General features: G+C 54.8%; 1 protein-coding gene across 1 annotated transcript in view; it reads right to left on the reverse strand.

The window, feature by feature from the left end:
- The window catches only part of NISCH (nischarin), a 32871-nt gene extending 8994 nt beyond the window's left edge, over positions 1 to 23877 (reverse strand). The window contains 14 exon segments of the mRNA XM_040628709.1: positions 692 to 816; positions 4932 to 5043; positions 5395 to 5508; positions 6680 to 6808; positions 6975 to 7160; positions 7879 to 7947; positions 8619 to 8771; positions 9900 to 9995; positions 11151 to 11246; positions 11607 to 11770; positions 12706 to 12754; positions 20737 to 20919; positions 21514 to 21597; positions 23738 to 23877. Of these exon segments, the coding sequence (XP_040484643.1) occupies positions 692 to 816; positions 4932 to 5043; positions 5395 to 5508; positions 6680 to 6808; positions 6975 to 7160; positions 7879 to 7947; positions 8619 to 8771; positions 9900 to 9995; positions 11151 to 11246; positions 11607 to 11770; positions 12706 to 12754; positions 20737 to 20919; positions 21514 to 21597; positions 23738 to 23833 (1656 nt within the window). The 5' untranslated portion in view covers positions 23834 to 23877.
- Between the last annotated feature and the right edge of the window lie 696 nt (positions 23878 to 24573).

Below are 24573 nucleotides of genomic sequence, written 5' to 3' on the forward strand. Positions count from 1 at the left end.
GCAACTTCCTACCGTGTGACCCTGGGGAGAGCGAAGGGAGGAGTGCCAAGGAGTGCTGGGACAGAGCGGACTCTGCAAACTGCCCAGAGTCACAGGGCCGTGACCCCGGACTACTGAACACAGTCAGGGCTGGATGGAGGCCCAGGGACCAAGCAGAACCCCCGCATCACACTTGCCTTCCTCCTCTCTTCCCAGGACAGAAGGAAAAGTTCCAGAGCCCTCAGCAGCAGCCACAGAGGTGCTGGAGTCACAGTGTGTCCCAGACTACTAGGGTAACATGCAGGAGCGGGCAGAGTAGCCCAGCGTGCCAGGCAACAGTGGACAAATTCTTCCTGATGGATGTGGACCCAAACAATCCCCCCCGAGGGCTTTCTGAACTGCCTGTCCCAGGGGAGTCCACTCATAGGCCCTAAGGACCCTAGGGGCTAGTGAGAGAACTGCCTGTTCCTATGAGCCCTGAGAGAGAGAGAGAGAGAGAGAGAGAGGCGGATACACACACACGGATGGACCGACAGGGAAGACAAAGTGCTCATCACAAAGCAGAGTGCGCCAGGCAGCGGCAGCATCTGCCCCAACTGAGCCAGGCCACCTCCAGCTTCCAGCCCAGGCAAGTCCTACTTCCGGACGGCCCCAGGCAGAAGAGCCAGTCCACAGACACAAGCGATCCCCAGAAGCAGCAGGAGCGCATTACCTGTCCGGACGGGATGGACTCCAAGGAATCGGAGCAGCCCCGGGCAATGGGCCGGTCTTCGGGAGTCAGGCTGTCGGTGGATGAGAGGCTGCTGGCCAGGGCCTCCTCCTGCACGAACATGATACCTGGAGAGACCAGGGGCGGGCGGGCAGGGTGGGCAGGGAGAGTAGCCATTCAACAAACAGGGCTGGGCCGTCAGGCTACTGACGTGGCTGGGGGCCACATCGGACCCCCCAACCCAGGCACACAGATCACAGAAGAAAACATTAAAAACGGAAATCTTAACCTCAAAGAAAGAACAAGTGACTGCTTATCTAACCTCAGGGCAGGGACAGACTTTCTAATCCTAAATCCAAAGGAAGAAACTGACAGGTGTGTGACTATGTAATCACCAAACTTCTGCAAGAAAAGAAGTCGAAGATAAAATGAAAGAACAAAATACTTGCGATACTTGACAAAGACGTGTGTCTCTGATCTATAAAAGGCTCTCCCAGATAACAAGGATGGGAGTGGCGGGCTGGAAACCCCGCTAGGAGACCACAGGGATGAGCAGCCGTTCCACAAAGGAATGGCCGTCAGAAAGAACAGAGGAACCGAGGCGCACCCCACAAGGAACCGAAGGGCAAGCTGAAACGTGACCTCGGTTTTGCCTCACTTTGGCAAAGGTCTGACAGCCTGGTCTGGCCTTGGCCTAACTGCGCAGAGGCAGGCGGTGGGACATGAGTTGGCCTGCCCGCTGGGAGAGCAGTTTGGCAGTATGTCCATCAAGAGCCTTCAACGTGCTCACTCCTGGAACCTGTTTCTAGGAGAATGACTGAACTCGGCTCCCCACCCCACTAACAGAACACCTCTATGAGCTTCACAGACACGCAAGGGCTCCGGACCGCTCACGCGGAGGGCCAGGCCTTCTCGCAGGCTGTTTTCCTCTGGGCTGGCAAGGACAAACTGTGCTCGGCACCCACGGTCTGTTTTCCGCAGGATGCTCCCCACCGACCCTCCCTCTAGGCCACCTCCATGCACAGCACACGGACTCATGCACCCCAGAAACACATGGCGTTCTTAAACCCTGCTGACGCTGTTTGATGAATACAGCTTGCCCGGGCCTGTTACTTCGCTCCAGACATTTTCCACAGGGGTGGAGGATAAAGACTTTCTAAAAACATTGTCCTAAATGTAGCTAGCTGGCAGAACACTGAACACCAACCCCCAGTTTCACAGAGGTTTGAAGGAGCTCAGGGCTTGCCTGGCTCCAGAGGTCACGGACCCTTGTGCAGCCCAGCTGCCCCCCAGGGACAGGACAACTCGTGCAGCCCGGGTCCTCTGCCCACGGACTAGCCAAGCCAAGAGCCCAAGCCCAGACCCCCTGCCCCCCGCCCCCCGAGCAAAGCAGCAGGCGCTACGCAGAGGCAGGAAGGCGGCAAGCACACAGCCATGCAGGAAGCGCACTACTCTCTCCCAGAGTCCAGCCCTCTCCTCCCTCACACGCTCGGATTCTCTCGTCCTTTGAGGTCCACCTCGCATACCACCTCCAGTGCAAAGCCCTCTGCTCTAGACGTGCCTCTCCCTTCTGCAAACGCCCCCACGTCACCTGTCCTGCTCTCCCTTGGGCACACAAGCTCACCTCCAGGTTCCTTAGGGGCACCGTCCTGGTCATCTGGAATCGCCCGGTAAGGACGCACGGAAGGGAAGCCCTTCCTGACCATTCCTGAGGAGCCAGGAGCAGTGCTAAGCGCTTCCCCAGCATTAGCTCATGCACGCCTCTCATTATTTACCACAGTTCATCAAATCTAAGATGCGTGGATGGGGCGCCATCTTGGTCTTAGCAGGTGTCCACGGAAGGCTTTCACACGACTCCGTCACGAATACCAGCTGGCTGACAGCGACTATGAGAGGCCACTGACTGAAAGACGCATCTCAATTTCAGAGAAGTCACAGGGTGGAAACGGGTGCATCTTAGAATCGATGAAGTAGGGTACATCCACTTTACAGTTGCGAGAACTGAGCTTCAGAGAGGCTGCAGGTTGCTTGAAGGCACACGGCCCGGAAAGCTGGGCTGCACGCTGAGCGGCCTCCCTCCCGGGTGCCTGCTCCTAACCGCTTCTCTACGGACCCGGCTGAAGAATCAACTGCCATGTCATCCGTCAGCCCCTACCGGCCACACTCCTCCACGGCTCCCACAAGCTGGCTAACAGCTCCTGACACACCCCGAGGCTCGGTGTTCACAGGGGAGCGCCCGGTGTACCACGAGCGTGTTTACCTCTATGGGCGGGTGCAGGCTGGGAGCAGAGCTGCTCCCTCAGGGAGAAATCCTGGCCCATCCAGGCAAGACCCTGGACGGGAAGCACACGGCTGAACACAACCCCCAGCAGAGTCCCCCACCTTAGTGAGAGAAGGCAACGTTTTCTTGCTGCTACCCACCCACGCCCTGTTTGGGACTGAGGAAATGTGGACGGGGACAGTCTTTCTGCTTCCTTCCTGGACCGTGGACTGTACAAACAAGTGGTCAGGAGGGGTCACTCCGAGGATGAGACGAGAGGCATCAGAGTGCCTAGATGGGGCCCGAATTCTGTTGTTTCTCACAAAAAGGAAAGAGATGTGCACACAAAGACATCCACTACAGTTTTATTCGTGAGAGGTGCAAATCTGGAGACGACGTCTAAATGTCTGGTAGCCGGGAAAGGGGCGGGTGGGGGGGGCAGACTATAGTGAGCCACTCTGTGACACGTCCCTGGGAGCGGGGCAGAGGCCTTCCTGCCCAACCAGGGGCTGCCTGCAGCCGCGGCGCCGGGGCAGACGCCTCATTCCCCGCACCTACGGTCTGCGCTTTACCGGCTGGATCTCCGCTTGCTCGTTCACTCACACATTCACTCGTTCATCAATTCAACAAACGCGGACTAAGAACCGGCTGGGGCCCGGCCTCGAGGACCAGTGGCATCTGCCCGTCCCCCAGAAGCCTAGTCACTCGGCTTCTCCGCAGGCTGGCCGGGGCTGTGACGGGGCAGCGCACGCTGGTGGCTTGGGCCCGGCGGCAGGGAAGCTTCTTTGCAGTGATACAAACCCCCCTCCCCTTCCAGGTAAAAAAATAAAACCCAAATCTCTCAGTCAAGAGTGTTCTAGAAGCGGACTGACAATTAACGCTGGCCCCTAACACCACCAATCCGCTCTCCTGAATTCTCTCTCCTACCTCAGGGTCATGACCTTGGTGTGCTGCCCGGCCACAGGCGCTCCCATTCCACCTGAGCGCTCCTCCTTTCTTCCTACCCAGCCCCCCCCCTCTGATGCGCTGGCAGCCGAGCAGTTCGTACCACAGCCCGATCTCCCTTGCATCCTCTGACGCCTGTCACACCCCATGTTTTGTCAGCGTGAATAATGCTACAGTGAGCATTTCGCCTCCCCCTTCCCCATGAACTTATCCCACTCAGATAAAATCCCCACCGGCGGGGTTACCAAGTCAAGGGGTGGGAACGTTTTTCTGGCTCTTGAAACATAGGGTCAAACTGTTTTCCCAAGACCTCACACCAAGTTCTGCGTCTCCAGGAGCCCGGGCGGGCGGGCGGCGTTCTTTCCTGTGTGTCCCGAGCCTTGGCTCCACTCGGGACGGCACACCCTCCCCTCTTCCGTGGGGGCCGGGCCAGCAGACACTCTCATGGGACCTGCTTCACTCACTCATCTCCGAGGATGCCTGGGTTCAGAGGTGAAAGCCCTTTGAAAACGCTAAGACAATGGGCAGGTGAAGGGAACTGGTCTTCCACGGGTCCACGGACAGCCCACCTTGGCCCCACACACACAGTGTTTTGGGGCTGGATCCCATCACGAGAGCCACAGAGATGAGGCAATAGGATAAAACAAAGTCTCCTACAGAGGGGTCGGGGTGCCCGATTCAGGAAAGTCACCGGGCCTGGCGTCCCGTTAGCAAGGAGCCAGTCTGCCCACACTGCCTGTGGGGGAGCAGGGTCCTCATGAGCAGCAGCCCCGAGCCTGTTCAAAGGGCAGCCTCAGGGCCCCACTAGAAACCCATGGGATCCTACGGGAACCGGATGTGGGATTCAGGCCAATTGGGGCCCTCGCTAAGCAAACAAGAGAGCTGAAATCAGGCCGGCACCCCCCCTCCCCGCCTCTGTAGACAGCACCATGCCCTCCCTGTGTCTGAATCCTGCCGGCATCTTCCCCCAAGCCCAGCCAGGAGGCCCAGGCAGGACCTGTGCCAGTCTGCCAGCTGGCAAGACACATCCGCAATTACCTTGGTTGGAGAGGATGGGCTGGGGCAGGGAGGCAGAGGTGGGAGCCACGCTGGGAGGGGAGCCGCTGGGTCGGACGCAGGGGGTAGCTGAGAGCCGGGAATCCTCAATGATCTGAGGAGGAGTGCTCAAGTCAGCCCAGGGGAGGAGAGAAAGATCAGGAAGCACAGAACCCGACACGACCACTGGGGAGGAGGGAGCCCCCAGCTCTCACAGGCGGGTGATGGTGAAGGCGGTCCTGCCTGGTCCGTAGCAACCCCGCACGGCAGGTGCTGCCACGGGCCGCCTCACGCCGGGAGAACAAAGGGGAGGGGGCCTGCCCAAGGTCAAGCAGCCAGGACATGGAGGGGTGCAGCCAGGACACAGGAGCCCTGAGCGCTCCGCGGCCCGGTTCCACTGCGAGCCAGCTCCTCCCTCAGCTCGCTCTTCACCATCACTCCTGTCACCTCCCACACAAAGACCCACCTTCTTCTCTGGGTTGTTCAGCTTTGACTTGACCTCCTTGGCTTTCTGAATTGCTTTTAGCACTTCCACGGTGTCCAGCTCCTTCTCTGTGGTTGCTGTACTGTCCAGACAGACCTACGGAGTTCAGAGAACAGCTGTCAGCATAGGGGCTGACAGGAGCAGAGTGGAAGGGGCCCTGCCGAGGTGTGGGCCAGGCCCCAAGAGGACACAGGAGACCAAGGGAGGCTCTGCCCCCTGGCGGGTGAGCTCTTCACCCCCCATCGAAATGACCTGGGAGTCCCACACTGCCCGGGCCATTTCTGGGAGTCCCTTTCTGAGAAGGGGAGGCAGGGGGTGCAAGATCCACCGTGATGGCCTCTTGGGCAGCTGGAAGTGGGGGAAGGTGGTGACCTGAACGAAGCCCCCAATTATGGCAACTCTCAGATCAGGAAGAGTAAGGGGAGGGCCTCTGGGCTGGGGAACCAGGAGGGCAAACACAGGGTGACGAGGAATAGGCAAACGGGTGGGGACCCCCATCTACAAATACAGGAGGAGGCTATGATTAGCAAGCAGGGAGGGGTGACAGTGTGGTCGACGGAGGACAGTCCCAAGGGCCCACGGAAGAGCTGACACCACATCATGCAGCCTGGGAGGGCAAGAGGAAAGGACATCTTGTGAACACGGTCTTGGTGACGGTGTGAAGAAAGGGGCACTCGGGGCTGGAAAGAGATGAGTAGGGTGGTGGTGGGGGGGGAGGATGCAAACAGACGCCCGGGTATCCTCTGGCCTGGGATCTGGGGAGGAGGGGGAGAGGGCCTGCCCAAGAGTGAAAAGAAAGCAAAAAGACAGGTGAATCCGGCTAAGGATCTGTGCGGTTGGCACGGCGGCAGGTGGCCAGATCGCACGCAGCGGGCAGCAGACACTGGGCTGGGCCGCGCTGGCAAAGGGGGACAAACCCTTTAAGGTCTGCAGTCTATAAAAGACAGCAGGACTTTAACAAGCTGAAGACAGTCCCTCCACCCTCAGTCTGTGCCTGCTGGTGGGTGGGGAGCCCTCCTGGCCCGAAGCTCTGACAGAGACGACAGGACAGGAGCCAGCGGGAACCAGGGCAGCCGCCGCCCCCACAGAAGGGGCAGGGAAGCCTGTTCCTGGGAAGGCAGCAGGCTTCCCGGAACTGAAAGGCCCTTCGGGGCCAGCTGTCCTTCCGAAGCAGGGAGGCACAGAACAGTGGACAGCACCTCCCGGGAAAAGCCAGACTCCATCCAGCCCGTCTCTCTGCCAGAGCAGAGCCGCGCCGGCAGCTTACCTCGGAGGCCCTCTCTCCGAACTGAGCCAGCACCTTGGTTCGGTAGTCAGGGATGATGCTCAGGGGGTTGTTCAGCAGGGCCACGTGCTCCAGACACGGGAGGCTGCCGATGCTCCTGACCTCCTCCATCTGCAAGAAACGAGTTCCCTTCCCTCATCCCTTGACTGCTTCGGCAACAGGCCAACACGTCAGATGGCCTCTTTTCAACAAGACAGCTTTACCGTTCTTCTTTAGGCTGAGAAACTCCAAGGCCCAGCCACCCCAGGACCCCAGGAGCCTTCCAGGCTGAGCTCACCTGCTCGATCCTGTTGTCGCGGAGGTCCAGGTTGACCAGGGAATAGAGCTTGTGCAGGCCACTCAGACTCTCCAGGAGGTTGCCCGCCAGGTTGAGGGTCTTGATGTTCCCCAGTTTGGTGTGCACCCCTTCCAAGGACGAGAGCTTGTTGTAGGACAGGTCCAGGTGCACGAGGTTGTACAGGTGCTGCGGCAGCATCAAGAGCAGGGTACAACTGGTTCAGGCCCAGGTGCCCGAGCAGGTGGCCTGCCACGGACGGTGCCGTGGGCCTCTCCCCCTCCAACCCCCACCTGCCCCGGACAGCTACTGGGAAGGGCCACTCCCTGCTCCCTGGCTCACGGCACGAACCCGTGGCATCCCCTGCAGAGGCATCATGGCCCACGGGGCAGGAGCAAGGTGTGAAAATCAGGCTGTCAGCATAGTGACAAAGACGCATTGTCGTCACACTCGGTTCATATTTCCGTGCCTTTTCCCCACTCTCGTTTAGAGCCACAATCGCCCAGTGCATCACTGAAACCTCAAGGGGACACCAGCAGACCCTGCCTTTACAAACCTCCCGTGCACCCAGACACCTTTCGGGGGCCTAAGAGAGAAAACCCCAGGGGATGGCCAAGCTCCCAAGGTGGCTCCTGAGCCCCCCGGAGAGCGGGACCTCGAGAAGCCCACAGAGGGTCGTCTTTATTTTTTATTTATTAATATTTTATTTATTTTTGTGAGCGGGAGAGAGAGTGAGCGAGCATGAGCAGGGGGAGGGGCAAAGGAAGAAGCAGACTCCCCACTGAGCGAGGAGCCCGATGCGGGACTCAATCTCAGGACTCTGGGATCAGGACCTGAGCCTCAGACAGACGCTTAACCGTTTGAGCCACCCAGGCGCCGGACGGTCTTCTTTACAGACGTGAATTACCTGCAGGTTATCCACGACCAGCACTCCATTGTGACTCAGGTCCAGGAACTCAATCTTTGGGATCAGTTTCTTGAGAAAGAAGAGAGATACCTGAGGTTACCTTAGGACGCAGGACCCTCGGTGGCCCTGGTACCTGGTGGACAGACACCATGAGATGCTTCCTCCTGACCACGGACGCCCCAGCCGGACATCTCTGTGGAGCTGCTGCTGGGACGCCTTCCCGTGCCCACCCAGCAGCCTGTCCCAGGGGCACACAGGGCCTCCCTCCAGTGCTGAACGCGGGCCACTGTCCCTAAAGAACCCCCGGCTTGTGAAAAGGATGGTGGCAAGGTCCCATCAGATGGGGAAGGAAGTTCATCCCTCTCCTTCAGCCCTACCCAACCCCACCAAAGAGCACAAAGAAGGGAATCACTCTCCTCCTGCCCGAATACTATCTGGATGTCACTCTTATGGGGGCGCGTCTGGAATCTAGGGAGTGATTTTTCCATTCCACTCCCTGCGAGCAAATGTCCTCACTTACCATGCTTCTCTACCAGACGTGCATGAGACATTTGGCTCTAACCGCTACCTCACCTATTTGAATTAATCCCACTCAGAAATTAACTTAAAACCTGCAGGCAATGCACAGAGCCCTGGGTATAGGTTTTCCATGGTCCTTCTGGAAAAGGCCAAGTTGAATACTCAAACTCAGGGTCTGCTCAGGCCAGAGAAGCCCCTGGCACCTGCAGCTGAGAGCGTACCACAGACTCGTCGATCTCGGAGATGCTGTTGTGGCTCAGGTCTAGAGTGGTCAGTGCCTGCCACGTGGGGATGACGGCGGTCACAGGGCCTTCCAGGGCTGTGCCTTCTGGCTCCCACTCATCAAATTCCGAGGCTTCGGGAACAAGGACTTCCTGTGTGAGAACATCTGTTGAGCGCCACACTTGGCCCTCACGCAACACGATCATTGCAAAATTTCAGGAAGGGCTTCAGCATATTTAGCATGTGGAAGTGAACTTGCGTTAAAATGGGCTTCAGTTCATATGGCTTTAACCGATTGTGAAATAACTGAAAAGCTTAGCAACATAATAGCCACTTAGAATGTGTTCTGACCCTGCCTCATTAGCAAATACTTTGCAAACCCAATAGAGCCTTTTGCTCTGTGCTGATGCCTTTTCTGGCTTAAACCTCAGGAGCTGAAGATCAGAATTCATGGTGTTTCCAGGCAACTATGCTTTCCAAGTGGGCACCATGGTCCCCACCGAGGACAGGAGGCCATTACTGTCCATTACTCCGCAGGGTAGCAGCAGGGACACAGGGGCACCGTCAAAGGGCAGGAAGGCAGGCCTCCTTGCTTTGGCCGTTGATGCCCAGAAGAGCTCTCCTCCCTCAATGGATCAACTTGGGCCCTTTGAGAGAGGCCGCAGGGAGCACCTTGGAGAGGGGCCAGGTTGCCCAATACCCCTGCTCTTTACACAAGCCTCCTATCTCAGCCAGTGGCCTCAAGACTTCACCAAACCCAACCCTGGATCAGACGCTGTAAGTCACTAAAGCAGCCACCATGTCCTATACCCGCAGAAGGATTTTAACATTGCTAAGATGCAACCCACAAAAAGGTAAATAGAAAAGAAACCCCTTATTTTCTCAATTCAAGTGTTTCTGTTGCTCACAAACGACGCGGAGCAGCATTTCCACAGCCTGACCTACGTCAAGTCCACTCGGAGCAAGATAAAAACAAGTAATAAGCCAAGACTCTTTACGCTTAGAGAAACATTTATACCAATCGAATGAACACTCTGTCACTTGCCACTACTTAGCAATTTGGTCACCTCCAAAACCAGTGACATTTTTGGGGGGTGGGGGCGGGGAGACCCAGTCCCTTCAACGATCCTGTTTAATGGTATGGATTTCTGACGAAGACACAGACTAAAGTGTCCCAGGGACTGTCAAGCCCCGCCAGCAGACAGCAGTGACGCTCGCACCCACCCTCAGTGCAGGACCCTGCCCCTCGGTGCCCCAGGCAGGAAATGGGTGGAGCTTACCTTCATAGAGGTCGCGGAGAAGCGGACGCTCATCGTGGCTAAGGTGGGCTTTGACGCGACGAGTCCCCGGATGTACCTGGCACCACAGTGACTTATCTGCAACACAGCACAGCTGCATCTCAGAAAGGCTGTAAGGGCTGACTAGGGCTTGGCAGGTGGACAGGAAAAGCGGGCTCTGGAAAGCAGAACTTGAGAGCAAAAGCCCTCGGGCACACAGTGAGTACAATGGGCCCTCTTGCTCACCCAGCCCTGCTTCACTGTCCTTGGTTGTCCTGCAGTGAGGAGGGAGGGCTACAGGCCCAAGCACGCCCATGAACGCTACCCACCTGCAGACCCCAACCGTGGGGCCCCAGCCTGCGAGTCGAAGCTGGGTTGGGCACTCCTCTACCTTCCCAGTCCTTCCTCAGTCAGCTCTGGCGGGGGCACACGCCACACGTTCCCATCAAGGGATGTGGTCCTCAAGGTCTCTGGGACTAGCCCAGAATGGTGCAGGCAGAACAGTTCCGTGGGTAGCAGAGGCTCTGGAGTTAGACTTGGCTGAATTTAGAGCCCAGCTTCCCCTCATTAACTGTGTGGTCCTGGCCAAACTTCCTTACCTCCCTAAGCCTCAGTTTTGTCAACTGCAAAATGGGAATAAAAATATCCATTTCGTAGGGCAGTTGGGAAGCTTCCACCAAGAAGTGTCCATGAGGACAGAGGGCTGAACACAAAAGCCACGCTCTAGAAACAGATGCTTTCAAGCATTTTTAAAATTATCCGTTACGTCCCCTTACATTTAAAAAATGTAAACAAAACAGATTATCAGGAACCCAGGAATTTGGTAGTGAGTAATACAAAGTATTTCCTGTTAGGTGTGGGCACACCGGAGTGCAGAGAACCCTCAAAGTCCTCTGCTGATGTGCCCTGGGAAACACAGATCTGGAACTGGCTCTGCCTGCCCTCAGGACGCCCTCCCAACACTTCAACTTGAGCAAGGAGCAGAAAGAGCCAAGCGCTTGGTGCCCCATCCTGTCCACATGCTGCCTGTGCCCAGAGCAGACGTGCAGACCAGCCAATGCAGCAGAGGCCCCTCTCTGCCCACCTTCAGATGGGCCTGACTCACCTAGCTGGGGTCTGTCACATACTGACAAACACCAAAGCAACAGTGCCCGACGGATAAACCCAGACACTCTCTGGCCCCAGATAATCAGAAGCAAGCCCACACCCGCGTGGGCTCAGCCCCGCCTAGACTCCAGGGGCCCCAGGCCTTACCTCCACCTGGTGAAGAGACTTGAATATTGACAGATCAAAAGGTAGGAGTTGCTCTTGAATGTTGCTGGTCCCAAATGGTCCTTCTGTGCCGGAAACCTGTGGCCAGACACAGGGCTTGAATCAAGGACGCTGCTGCGAGTGCTCCCCAACCACGTTCATGGGGTGACTCTGCTGGGTTACATGAGGTGCAGGAGAAACGCACCTCCACTCACCACTTGCGTGGTCAGCAAAGCAGGCTAAAGCCAAACTCTAAAGCAAGGGGGCACTGGGTCACGACCGCCCCCTGGTGCTCACAGCCAGAAGTGCGGTGCCAAGAACACCAAAGGTGGCTTTCCTCGTCCCAGGGCCCATTCAGCCACCTGCGCACACACTGCCAGCCAATGACCTCTTCGGCCCCACCTGGGCTCCATGCCCATAACCAAGCGGCTCTCCGTTATCAAGTTCCCACAGCTTTACCTTAAGGTACTTAAGGCGACAGGTGAAGTCCAGGATGTGCCCGAGGTCAGTCTTGGCGTCCCCACTGGCACACGTGGGCTTTCCCTGCTGCAGCTGCTCGGTGACCGCGTAGAGCTGCAGGGGCCCGATGGCAAAGACCTCGCCGGCCCCCAGGAGCTGTTCTCCTGCAACAGCCGTGCCCCCAAGGGTGAGCGCCCAGCCCCAGCCCCGCTGGGCAGCCAGGGCCTCTGCCCACCTGGCCTACAGTTAACAAGCACTAGGCAAACACCATCAGGACAAAGCCATGGTCCTGAGCTCACGCTGGGCACAGGGCAGACCCAGGATGCGTGATTACAAAGCAGGGAAGGGCCCTGAGAACGTGCGACTGGGGAGCCTCCCTGAGGCGAGGCCGAGTCAAAATCTGCGGCGCTGAGCCGGGACACGGCTGACGTGAGGCTGCGTTTGGGCAGCAGGCCCACGCTACAACCTCTAACATGCACACAGCCCGAGTCAGGGGAGGCCTCAGGTGCCAGCCCAGCGCAGGACCCGGGAGCAGGCGGGGTTCTCAACCAGTCCTCGTGCTGCCCCTCCCAGCCATGTCCCCGCTCATCCTCAGTGTCCTTATCTGGACCGCCTGGAAGGAAGGCGGTGAGACGCCCAACACGAGGCCGAACGGCAGGAAGCGCTCACTACACGTTAGCAACTGTTAGGAGGCTCTCTGGCAGCGTCATGACCCAGCACTGGCTTGTTTGATGTCTCAACTCTCTCAGGTAAGGACAAAGCAGGTGCAAGAGGGCGGCAGGTCACCCACCTTCCAGAACTCCAGCACAGGGCTTTGGACTAGATCCTGAGCCTGGGGTTAGCCCCTGACATGGGGACCCAGGAGTCCTAAGGTAAAAAGACCACAGCTTCTTAGACCTGGCTGCCTGTAGGGCAGGTAGGCAGACAGGCTGGGCTGTGGACCAGGCCCAGGGATTTGAGCAACCCCGGGGGGGGGGGGGCTGGTGAGGACTCACTGGCACCGCACCACAGATGGAGCTCTGCACCGCCCCGGGCCCCTGGCTGCCTGGCAGGGCTGGGCGACTGGCACCGACTGTTTGGGGGACTCCCGGCCGCATACCTTTTTCAAAGAGCTCCTCAGCCAGGGCTGCGGTAATGCCATTTATCTCCTGAGGAGAAAACAACCCGCAGTTAGAAAGTCCCCCTGCCCCAGTCCCTGGGCCTCACACACTCCCTGCTATCTATGCTCTCTGTTGCTGCAATGCCAGCTCTCTAGAAAGTTAATAAAACAGAGCTTATAACATACAACCAGAGAGAGAGTAAACTATAAATCAAAGTGCCCAGGAAGGGGACTGAACATTTCCAGCTCTGTGGACACTTGGAATGTTGCTTCAAAGGAAGAATGGAAGCAGACAGCGGCGACTCTCAGCACACACAGGCCCTGGTTGGCACACGAGGCCCGGGAGGCTGGCAAAGCCCGGCTATCCTGACAGTCCGCTCCCGAAACTGGCCCCAGGAGATCCTGGGAGAGGGCGTGACAGGGAGGAAGTCCTGTTTCTTCGGAGAGTGGCCATTTCTACTTTCTTTCATGTCCCAAAGGTGCCTTAAGAAAGAGAACTGCCTCTTCCTGTGCTCATTTTTCCAGCCTTGCAACAGTCCACTTGGCCCCGGGGTCCTCAGAAAGCAGAAGGGAAGGACTTCCTTCAAGGAGGCCTGAGCGACTAAGCCCTCGGTCATATTCACAGCTGGCGTGCTGGGATCTGGGCCACACTGGGCAATGCCGGGGCGCCTGCTGCACACTGCCGCGCTCCGCAGCCCTGAAGCCCCATGTGAGGAAGACGGCATTTTGAACCGTGTCACAGACGAGCAAACTGGGGCGGAGAGCTGCTGTACTCCCCAACGTTACGTGGCCAGAAGGCGGCAAAGCCACTCGGCCTCGAAGTCTCCCTCTGTGCCTAACCCATTGCCTCAGCACTCTTGCGTGTGACCCTGGGGATGGCAGGGCCCCAGGGCCCCCGACCCCACATCAGGCAGGTAAGAATTTTAACGAACTGACAGATGGCAGCCAACGGGACTTTGGGTAAACAGGCCCAGATGGAGGCCACGCGGTTGCCTTCATGACTCACGGGAACATCTCTGCCACGAGGACATGCGATTCACATGTTGATGGGACTCAAAAGGCACCAGGTTGCAGGAGACAGGGTGTCCTTTTCCTGTTTTTCTCTGTGCTTTGTTTATCTCCTTTTTATCTCTCATACATGATGGATATGCTGAAGGTTGTTTATACGCTGCAAACAGCTTCTCCCCGCCGTGTAGGCCTCTTACCTTCACTTATGGTAGACTTCCTGACACAGAGATGCTTGATCTTTATACAAGTTGTGTAAGCTGTGATTCTTTTGCTTTGTGACTTCAGGGCTCTTCCCCCATCCCAAGACTATAAAGATATTCCTCTAATTTTTTCTTTTAATACTTCATGCTAGCTTTTAAAAATGTGTTTATTTAATGATGTACTGTATGGTGACATAACATAAATAAATAAATACATACATAAAATGTGTTTATTTCTTAAAGCTGCTCAAAATTCAGCTTACATATAGTGTGAGAAGAACCTCCCTTCGGCATCACAAGTGGACAAAAAGCCCAGTGAGGGGAAAATGAGCAAACACGGCCCCAGCGTTAAGGGGCACAGGGTCTGGCAAGATCCAAGGTCAGATGGAAAGGGGCCGTCAGGACAATGCAGGCTCTGAGCAGGAGAGGGCTCTGGCTAGGGGAGAGAGGCTCTCCGTTCAGGCTGAAGTTCAATTTCAGTCTCTTGCAACAACTTAAACTCAATTATAGTCTCCCTGACTGCAGTGAAGAAATGAAGATTTAGAAGAGCCTGGAATGATCTGAACGCTGGTTTCCCTACCAGCGGTGTTAAGCGCCGTGGCCGGTCTCTAAGTCAGCACTTCCCCTGCCCGCTGCTGTAAGCATCACCTAGTCAGCCCTGACAGGCAGGTTCCCAAGCAGCAACTCTCTGGCCTGTGCTGGTGACACTGGGGCCTGGAAGGTCTCCCTCGGGGAGGGGCTCCGTGCCCTCCAGCCACACCTAACAATGCTACATTTCTTTGGGCCAGCTGGCCTCAACACCCCATAAGGGGACAAGGCTGGCATTTCTGGAAAACACAGAAAGCTGCAAGACAGCGAGGGCCAAGGGCTCGTGCTAAGCAGAGAGCAGGTTTTGTTTTTTTTTTACTTCCGAGCAATCTGAAAAGCAAACTATGTGACAGTTTCCTTCCCGCTCTTTGGGGCACAGGAAATGCCCGCTGCTGTAACACTGTCTACTGCTGCCCCACTACCTGCTTTGTTTCCCAGGCACGTCTCCGCTGCGGAGACGTCATCAGAACAAACGGACGACTCGGCCCCTGAGTCTAGAGTACAAGTCTCCTAAGAGAAGCATTTTCTTGGCCTCCTCAGAGTTCTGGTCAGGCCAGCCATGCATACAGAATGAAGGTGTGCAGAGTCATTATCCCCCCCCGCCCGCCCCCCGTCTAAGCCACTGCAGGTTCTGCGAGGAGCTCACCTGTGGGGACAGGGGCCTCCCACACACCTCACCCAATCTAGGCGGAAGGGACCTAAAGTGCTCCGGGTGCCACAGATGTCTGAACTGAGATCCATTTTTAAAAAAAGACATTCTTTATACCTCAAAAGAAAGAATCCAATTAAAATAAAATTAGCTACACTTAAAAAACCATTAACACCCATCCCTAAATGTGTGATGGACCCGTCAATCGTCCGCCTGCCAGGACCCCGAGTCGCTATGCAGCCCTGGGCAGCGGCGTGAGCTGCCCACAAGTGCGCCATGAACTGGGCAGGCTGTGGCTTGGTGGCTGCCACTCTGAGCACGTGTGCACACGCAGGGCCTGCGACCAAGTACCGCCGGCAGCACCTGTGCCCGTGCTCAAGGAACAACCCCCGGCCGGCCCAACACTACTGCTCTGCCCACACCCGGGCACAGGGTCCTTGGTACTGGGTCGCAGACAAGGGACTCAATCATGTGTCACTGTGTGGTTCACACACATGCTAAGGGGCAGGGGCAGGGGTGGGGAGGACCCTATGTAACTCTTACTTCAGGACTGTGATGAGGCATTCTAGCAGGAGTCAGGTATGTTACGTGCGATTTGGCTTCCGGTAAAAATTCCCTGAGAGATTCAAGCCTACGGTGGCACTGGAGAGAGCTCTAAGTTGCAGAGACATCTGTCACCACTTATAGCCTTAGTACTTGCAGCTGAGACAAAGGACGAAGGGGGATACTAAGGCTGATGTTAAGATGGCCACAGTTTGGGGCGCCGGGGTGGCTCAGTCAGTTAAGCATCCAATTCTTGCTTTCTGCTCATATTATGATCTTGGGGTCGTGAGATGGAGCCCCGCGTCAGACTCCACGCTCAGTGTGGAGTCCGCTTGTCCCCTTCGCACTGCTCCTACCCCCAAGCTTGCTTGCTTGCCCTCTCACATAAATGAATAAATAAATAAAATCTTTAAAAAAAAAAAAAAGATGGTTCAAATTTTGAAAGCACCTTTGTCCTAGTCCACTGGCTTTAAAATAAGAAAATAACAGAAATGCCACCTTTGCTGAGAACTGAGTGCCTCTCCTTACCAGAGCTGCCAGTACTGGCCAGCACCTGATGAGTCCCTGTGGGCCCACTGTTCTTCTGGGTCCTTTACCTTCACTGCACGGCCTCCTCCAACCCTCAAGGGCTGGCGGTCATCACCCCCAAGCTTACAAAGGAGGAACTGGGACACAAAGAGGTCAAATGATGGACTTAGAATAAATGGTCAGAGGGCACCTGGGTGGCTCAGTTGGTTAAGCAGCGGTTCTTGGTTTTGGCTCAAGTCATGATCTCAGGGCTGTGAGATCAAGCCCACTGTGTCAGGCTCGGTGCCGTGCTGAGTGTGGAGCCTGCTTAAGATTCTCTCTCCCCCTCCCTCTGCCCCTCGTGTGTGCCCTCTCTCTCTCTCAGAAAAAAAAAAGGGGGGGGCTTAGATTAAAGGGTCAGGAAACGGCCTGCCTCCCGAGTCCACTGGTTGACATCCTGCCTCAAAATGGTGTGCTAGAAATTCTTCGTGGGATTCCGTTTCATTGAATTGGAAAACCTCTGCTCGTGGGGTGCTGGGATGAGGTTTGTCACTGAGAGTTCCGGGAGTACTAAGCGACAGCTACCCGGAGAGAAACAGCACAGCAACAGGTTCAGTGCAGAGGCATGCCCACTCACAGCAACACAGGGCTGCCCTGGCCCCTGAATTCCCCATCTCAAACCTGGCCACAGAGAAAAGCGTTGCTTTCTTTCCTTGCCATCAAAATCCACACTGCAAAAAAAATGAAACTGGAACCCCTTACCTCACACCATAAACAAAAACTAACTCAACATGGATGAAAGACCTAATATAAGGGTAAAGCTACAAAACTCTTAGAAGAAAACCAACTTGTAAATTTCTGTAACCTTAGACTAGGCAGTGGTTTCTAAGAACATCAAAAACACAAGTGACCAAAGGAAAAAAATGAATGAATCGAACTTCATCAAAATCTCAAACGTTTGTATTTCAAAGGACACTACCAAGAAAATGAAAAGGCAATTCACACAATGAAAGAAAACATTTGCACATCACACTTCTGATAAGGGTCTAATATCCAGAATATATTTTAAAAAACTCCTACAACTCAAGCATAAAAACACAAGTAACCTAATTTTTTAAAGTGCTGAGAGGATATCTGAATACATACCTCCATTGAAGATATACAAATGACCAATAAGCATATGGAGAGAGGCTCAACCTCATTAGGGAAATGCAAATCAAAAGCACCTTGAGATAACACTTCACACCCACTAGGATGGTTATCAAACAAGTAGCCAGTAACAAGTTTGACAAGGATGTGGGGAGAGCGGAACCTGCGCGCTGCTGATGGGAATGTACAATGGTGCTGCCACTATGGAAAAAAACTTGGCAGTTCCTCAAAAGGCTAACGTTGCCATGTGATCCAGCAATGCCGCTCTTTATGTATACCCAACAGAAAGGGAAACTCAGTACACACAAAACCTTATATATGAATGTCCACAGCAGCATTATTCATACTAGCCAAAAGGCAGAAACAACCCAGATGTCATCAACTGATGGATAATGTCGTATATCTAATCAGCAGAATATGACTCAGGCAAAAAGGACCAAACTACAATACGAATGGACCTTGAAAGCTTCACATTAAGTGAAAGAAGCCCATCACCAAGGCCGTATTTGTATGATTCCATTTATATGAAATGTCCAGAATAGGCAAATCCATGGGGACAGAAAGTACATTAGTGATTGCTGATGGGTACAAGGTTCCTCTTCAGAGTGATGAATGTTCTGGAATTAGTGGTAATATCTGCACAACACTGTGAATATACTAAAACCAGGGGATTGTATACTTTCAATCTTTTTTTCTTTTTGTGAGATTTATTTATTTGAGAGAGAAAGAGCATGCACACATGCACAAGCAGGGGGAGAGGAAGAGGGAGAGAGAGAAGCAGAGTCCCCGCTGAGCTGGATCTCAGGACCCTGAAACTATGACCTGAGCTGAAACCAAGAGTCAGTCACTTAATGGACTGAAGCCACCCGGGTGCCCCAGGAATTGCATATTTAAGAGAGTGAATTTTGGGACGCCTGGGTGGCTCAGTCGGTTAAGCGTCTGCCTTCAGCTCAGGTCATGATCCCAGGGTCCTGGGATCCAGCTGCATCTGGCTCCTTGCTCAGTGAGGAGCCTGTTTCTTCCTCGCCGCCCCCCCCAGGATTTACATAACCCAGAAGCCCTTCTGATAACAATTCAAACTGCTCCAAGCAGTAAAGCATGCCTCAAAACAGAACCTCAGATGTGGGCCGGCCCAGGCCCACCTCAGGCAAACCTATCTCAGAAGAGCAGTCCAGGCCTTTCCATGCTCAGAGCTGGGCAAACCTGCTCCTCAAACACCTAGGTCTTAAGCAATGAATTATACTTTCAAAGGGCTGCTTACCAAGTTTTATCCTTAAATGGCTAACCAAAGCTTTCTTAAAGAAGAGCATTTCCTAAAATACTAACCGGTAAAGTTTATCTGAAACGCTCACATAAGGAACGGAAATTTTTCCTCACATAAGGAAAGAAAAAGTGAAAAAATGTCTACAACAGGAAACTGCTAACTACACAGCTGCTGGTATATACTAAAATCCAAAACATACATATATATATACATATATATATGTGTGTGTATATATATATATATAAATATATATATAGTCTATATGTAAATGCCACCTATTTTCCACAGCCCCTCCAAGCTTAGTGACCCAACGCTAGCATCATCACCAAATTTCCAGGTTCTATCTAGCACTCCAAAAAAAGGTTCAGCTGTCTTACTCTGAAAGCACTTTTAAAAAGTTGTGTTGTAGGGGCGCTTGGGTGGCTCAGTGGTTAAGCGTCCACCTTTGGCTCAGGTCACGATCCCAGCTTCCTGGGATCAAGCCCCCAATGGGCTCCCCACTCAGCAGGAAGCCTGCTTCTCCCTCTCCCACTCCCACTGCTTGTGTTCCCTCTCTTGCTGCCTCTCTCTCTGTCAAATAAACAATAAAATTTAAAAAAAAAATTAAGTTGTGCTGTAAACATATTTGAGCCTTTAAGACCACAACCCACAGGTCCCTTCTTAAAAGGTGAGCCTGAAAATGGAGTGGATTTTTTCATATCTTCATCACATAAAAGGAAAACAATTAAATGTCAATTATCAAAAAATATCACCCAGAGATTAACTACTCCTAGTACTGTGGTGTATGATCTTTCAGAACTTTCCTAGGCAAATATAGTCCATTAACTTCTTTTCATAAAAACGGGACCATATCCTACACACCATTTTATGGAACGCTCGCTTCATATAGTAACATACTTATTCTCCTATGTCAACAAATCCACAGCTATACCATCATTTTCTAGCAGAATATCTGATTACAGGGTTGTATCCCTTGATTTAAAAAAAAAAAAATGCCTCCTATTGGACTTTTTAAAAATATTTTTTATTTGAGAGGAAGAGAGAGAAAGAGAGAGAGAGGGGAGGAGCAGAGAGGGAGAGGGAGGGAGAATCCCAAGCAGACTCCCCGCTGAGTGCAGAGCTCGATGTGGGGCTCGATCCTACAACCCTGAGATCACTAACCTGAGCCAAAACCAAGAGTGAGTCGCCCAACTGACTGCACCACCCAGTCACCCCTCCTATTGGACTTCTTTTTCTAATTCATCCCCCTTCACTTAGTTTTTCCTTTATTTTTTTTAAGATTTTATTTATTTATTTGACAGACAGCACAAGTAGGCAGAGCAGCAGGCAGAGGGAGAGGGAGAAGCAGTTCCCCGCTGAGCAGGGAGCCCGACGTGGGGCTCGATCCCAGGACCCTGGGACCATGACCAGAGCCAAAGGCAGACGCTTAACCGACTGCTCACCCAGGCACTCCTCCTATTTTTGATGGTCTTCGGTATTTCGCTTCTATCCTCTATTTTTTTCACGCTTGCCTGATTGCTTTCCCCCTAGAATGAATTCTCAGAAGTGGAGCTGTTAGCTGTTTCCAATGTTTGAATTTCACACGGCCAAACTTCCCTCTGTGAAGTGCGACAACTCATCCTGTCACCAGCAGCCCATGAAAGTTGTTCCTCCATCCAGAGCCGCTCCGGGACACACACTCCCCGTGGAGTCTATCCACCGACCCTCAGCACCTCGGAGCCTGAAGATGCCCTCCAATGGCCATATTCTACCAACACAGGCCGATCCCTTACTCTAGAGCTGTGAACCAACAACGAAACTGTCCTCCACGCCAGGTGTCAGCTGTTTCTACTCTACCCCCATCCTTTCGGAAAACTAGCTTAAACACCCACAGGCTGTTTTCACTACACAAAATGCCATGCGGTGAGGGAAAACGTCTCTGTGGCCAGGATCTAACATAGAGCAAATCTGACACTAAACGTGCTTTTGCCCACACCCCATCCCCACCAGGGTGATGTTCCTCCATCTTTTAACCTCGGGGTCAAACTCCAGCCCAACTCCCCTGAGAGCCTAGGCTCGTGCTGGTTTGCTGCCTCGAGCTTGGTGGTTGTGGGCTGGCAGGAGAGACCCAGAGAGGAACTTACGTAGAGATGAAAATGTAAGAAGTGGGCCAGCACGCTGGGGGCCACGCCAGGGAAGGCAGCCAGGAGTGTCTGCAGGTAGACCTCCAGATCCTTCTCCCTCTTTTCCACCAAGCTTCTTGAGTTTTTCCCAATGATCTTTTTAGGCGGGAGCAGATTTTTATCAATTTTCTTTTCTGCAACCAGCTGTAAGAAAACAGAAGCACGGTCAACCACAGCCCCAGAGGTCTATGACGGTGCAGGGTCAGGGCAAGCAGCCTGAGGACAGGTGCTTGCCACAACTCCCACAACCCCTTCCGGCAGTGGAATCAGAAGCAGTGTTCCAACTAGTACATCTGGAATTTGGCCTCATCAGATTCAATTAGTATTAGAAATACCAGGCCAACTGCAGACAAGAAGCTCCATCTGGAGCCTGTAGAGACAGCCAGAAAATACCTCCAGGCCCCTAAAAACCACCATCTTTTCCAAACCCGCAAGAAGACCAATCAGGGTGGTGGCCTGTCTTTAAAACACTCATGTTGCAAATGACCCAGAGAAACGTGGCTCTCTCCAAAAACAAAGAAAGAAATGGCATCACGGCCAGATATGGAAGGAGAGGCTATGGAGTGGCTCTAGTCAGGTGGAACACGTTTAAACCCATTCCCTCCCTCCCCTCCCCGGGAAACTGACCATTCTAGGCAGGGAGCCGGTGCCGCCCTCACTTTAATGTGTGGCACAACGGAAATCTGGCCTAAAAGCCCCCAAGCCCGGAGACACAGATCCCCAGTTCTCAAGAGTTACCTTCTCGTGTAGGTCATAGAAATCGCTGTAGCGGTGCCTGACTGTCCATTCATGGCTGCCATCAGTGACCTGGATGATATACACCTACAAGGGAAAACTGACAGTCCTTGCCCAGCCAGCCACAAGGAGAACCCCGTCCTCCCCTCAAGGCCACCCAGACCATCCCCACCCCCAGGCCAAAGTCAGGCTGCCCTTGCCCGCTAGCCTCAGCCTCTGCATCGGACCCCTGCAAAGCAGTAGGACCCTCTCTCAGCTTCCTCCATGGCCCTCGCACCAGCTGGCAGGCAAAGGGGACCAATCCGTGGCTCTACCCAATAGTGAGGAACAAAAAAGGTGACCATCTTATCAAGCCATCTCTTTAGTTTTTTAATTCCAGCCTCCAACCTGAGCAGCAGGCAAGGCTACCCCCTTCGGAGAGAGGCAGAACAGGGTGCGGTCTGGCAGGACTAGCTTCTCTGCTGCATATTTTTCCAGGTGCCCTGACTATATCCTAGAAACAAGTCCCCTCCCAATGCTTTCAGCTGGCTCCTGGCTAGGAGTTCTGCCGCTGAGCCGGTGTCAAAGCACTAAGAAGCTGATGGGAGGGTGGGGGAAGGGCAGTGATGAACAATCGAGATCTAGCAGAAGGCAATATGGTTTAGCGGGTTAAGGGAATGGGCCTGGGAGTCAAGGAAGGCCTGAGTTCAAAATTTGATTCTGCCATTTCCTGGCTGGCCTGTGTAAGTGACTGGGAGCCTAAATTCTGAGCCTCAGTTTCTCCATCTTAAAATCTGATAGATTTAGTAATCAATAAAGTAATGCAAGCAAAATGCTTTGTACGAGGTCTGACATGCAGTAAGTGTCCAACAAAAGGTGTGTTAACAATACAATAATAATCAGCACACGCAGCAACAAACCTTTGGGTCAGCCTGGATCACCACTTCCCCCACACCCACGCAGGACGGGCTCAGTCCCGAGGAACAGGGAGAGCTTTTTGGAGCTGACGTCCTAGCTAAATGCCGCTCACAGGCGATGGCCTGCCAGCCATCAGCTCAAAGATCTCGCCCCTCACCTGGAAAGGCCCCCCCTGGCCCCAGTGTCCCGCCCCTCTCTGCAGCATGCAGGGAAGGGGGAGGAGAAATCATCAAATCAGCTGAAACCTCGGAAGAAGAGCAGCCATTTCTCCAGGGCTGGCCTGTTGCTCCAGGATCCGCCCCCAGCCCCTCTTCCCAGCCTGGCAGCTTCCCTCCCCCCCCTGCCGCCCAGGAAAGGAAAAAGAGCCGGAGAAATGACCCTCAGGAGGAGGGTTAGGATGAGGGCCAAGGGGGTGGGGTGAAGGCAGGGCCAAAGCCCCCCCCCACTCCCCACCCTCAGGGAACAAAGAAGAGCAGGCTGGGAGATGCTCAGTACGCCCCCACCCCAAGGCCAGTCCCTGCCAGGCTGCCAACCAGGCCCACAAGCCTGGCGACCCACCCTAGCCAGATCCAGAAAAGCCTCCCAACTCCATCACAGCCTGGAACTCCACCCCCCTTTTCTGTTCTCCACCTCCCCCACAGCCTTGAAGTGTGTGGGCGGCTTGTTGCCCCAACAGGCTCCCTCCGCCCAAAGCCATGAAGACCCCTGAGGTTCCTGGGTCTTACACTTTCAGCCCAGAGTGACCACCTCACTTCCCCCGTGTCACGGCTCCGCTCCTCCCCCATTCTGGTCCCTGCCTGACTCCCAAGCCCTTGGGGCTCCAGATTCCCCCTCATTTTTAAAGAAAATCTCAACTGCGACCCCAACCCCCACCCCCAGTTCAAGGCCCCGCTCCCTCTTCTTCATTGACTGCTGAACCCCGATCCCTTCCCCGATTCCATCCATCAGAGACCCCTCCCCTCCCGGATCCCCTGTCACGTCCTCCCAGGCCGGCGCCCCTCAGGCCTAGAGGATCTAGAAGGGCCTCCGCCTCATCTGGACTCCTGTCTTCCGCAGACCCCTTTATCTCCAGATCCTCCCCAACCCTAGCCTTCATTTCTGAAAGCGTACCCCTTCCCCAAGCTCCCACCCTGGGATCCACCCCAGGACCCTCTTCCCGGACCTGCGAAACCCATACCCCTTCCCCAGATTCCCCTCCTCGAAATCGAGGCCCCCGCTACCCCCTTATTCCCGGTGACGGGGTCCAGATGCCCCCCAGCCCTCCCCCCCCGACTTGGACTCCGGGTTCCAGCCGCCACCTCCAGGTCTGGCGCCCGCGCCCCCTGCACACCGTATACGTGTCCACGAGCTCAGAGCCCACGACGCGCGCCTCCTTGACCGGTTCGGCCTCTCGCTCGGGCCCGAAGCTGCGCGCCGCCGCCGCCATGTTCCGGGCTCCGTTGCTGCAGCCGCCACCGCCGGGCGCAGACTGGCAGCAGCAGGGGGCGGGGTCAGCGTCCCACCGCCCCCCGGCCCCCCCGCCCCCCGCCCCCGCCGCGCGCCGCGCAGCCATCTTGGCCGCACCGCCTCCTCTCGCCCTCGCCCCGCCCCTCTCGCGTGATTGACAGCAGCCGCCAAACAGCACGCATGCGCAGGCCGCCGAGGCCTGAGCGCTTGCATAATTTGTAATCGAGCCTTGCGGCGCTCATCGCAGCTCGGGAAAAACTGAGGCATCGGGCGGGGGCAGCTCTGGGCATTGCCACTGGGTGCCCGGGAAGGGAGGACAGAAGACGTCGCACCTCCCGGGCTACCCGAAGCAAGTCACCGCTCCACCTGGCCTCTGTTTCCCCCTCCGGAAAAGAGGCAGTAATAGCGCCCCGCCTGGCTCCCGGGCTCATTCCCTATAGGGCAAGAGAGAATTGAAGGAGAAGGTACAAGCCCTGCTTAGAGCTCAAGCGGGACAGAGTTACTCTGCTCCAGTTCTTAACCTCTCCAAGACTTGGAGACCTCCTCTATTGTATGGGGTTAATCCACGCAATGCGCAGCGCTCAAGGCAGGGAGTTGCTATGGTTATCAAGAGGGGGCTCTGTATGTGGGTGGAAGGAAGGGATATGTGCTGGCCATTGAGTGCAAGACCCCCAGATGGTGTCCTACCGGAGCTCAGAAGGAGGGGGCGACAGGCTGGCC

Source organism: Ursus maritimus, unplaced genomic scaffold (assembly GCF_017311325.1).
Source record: "Ursus maritimus isolate PB19 unplaced genomic scaffold, ASM1731132v1 scaffold_14, whole genome shotgun sequence".
Classification (NCBI taxonomy): Eukaryota; Metazoa; Chordata; class Mammalia; order Carnivora; family Ursidae; genus Ursus; species Ursus maritimus.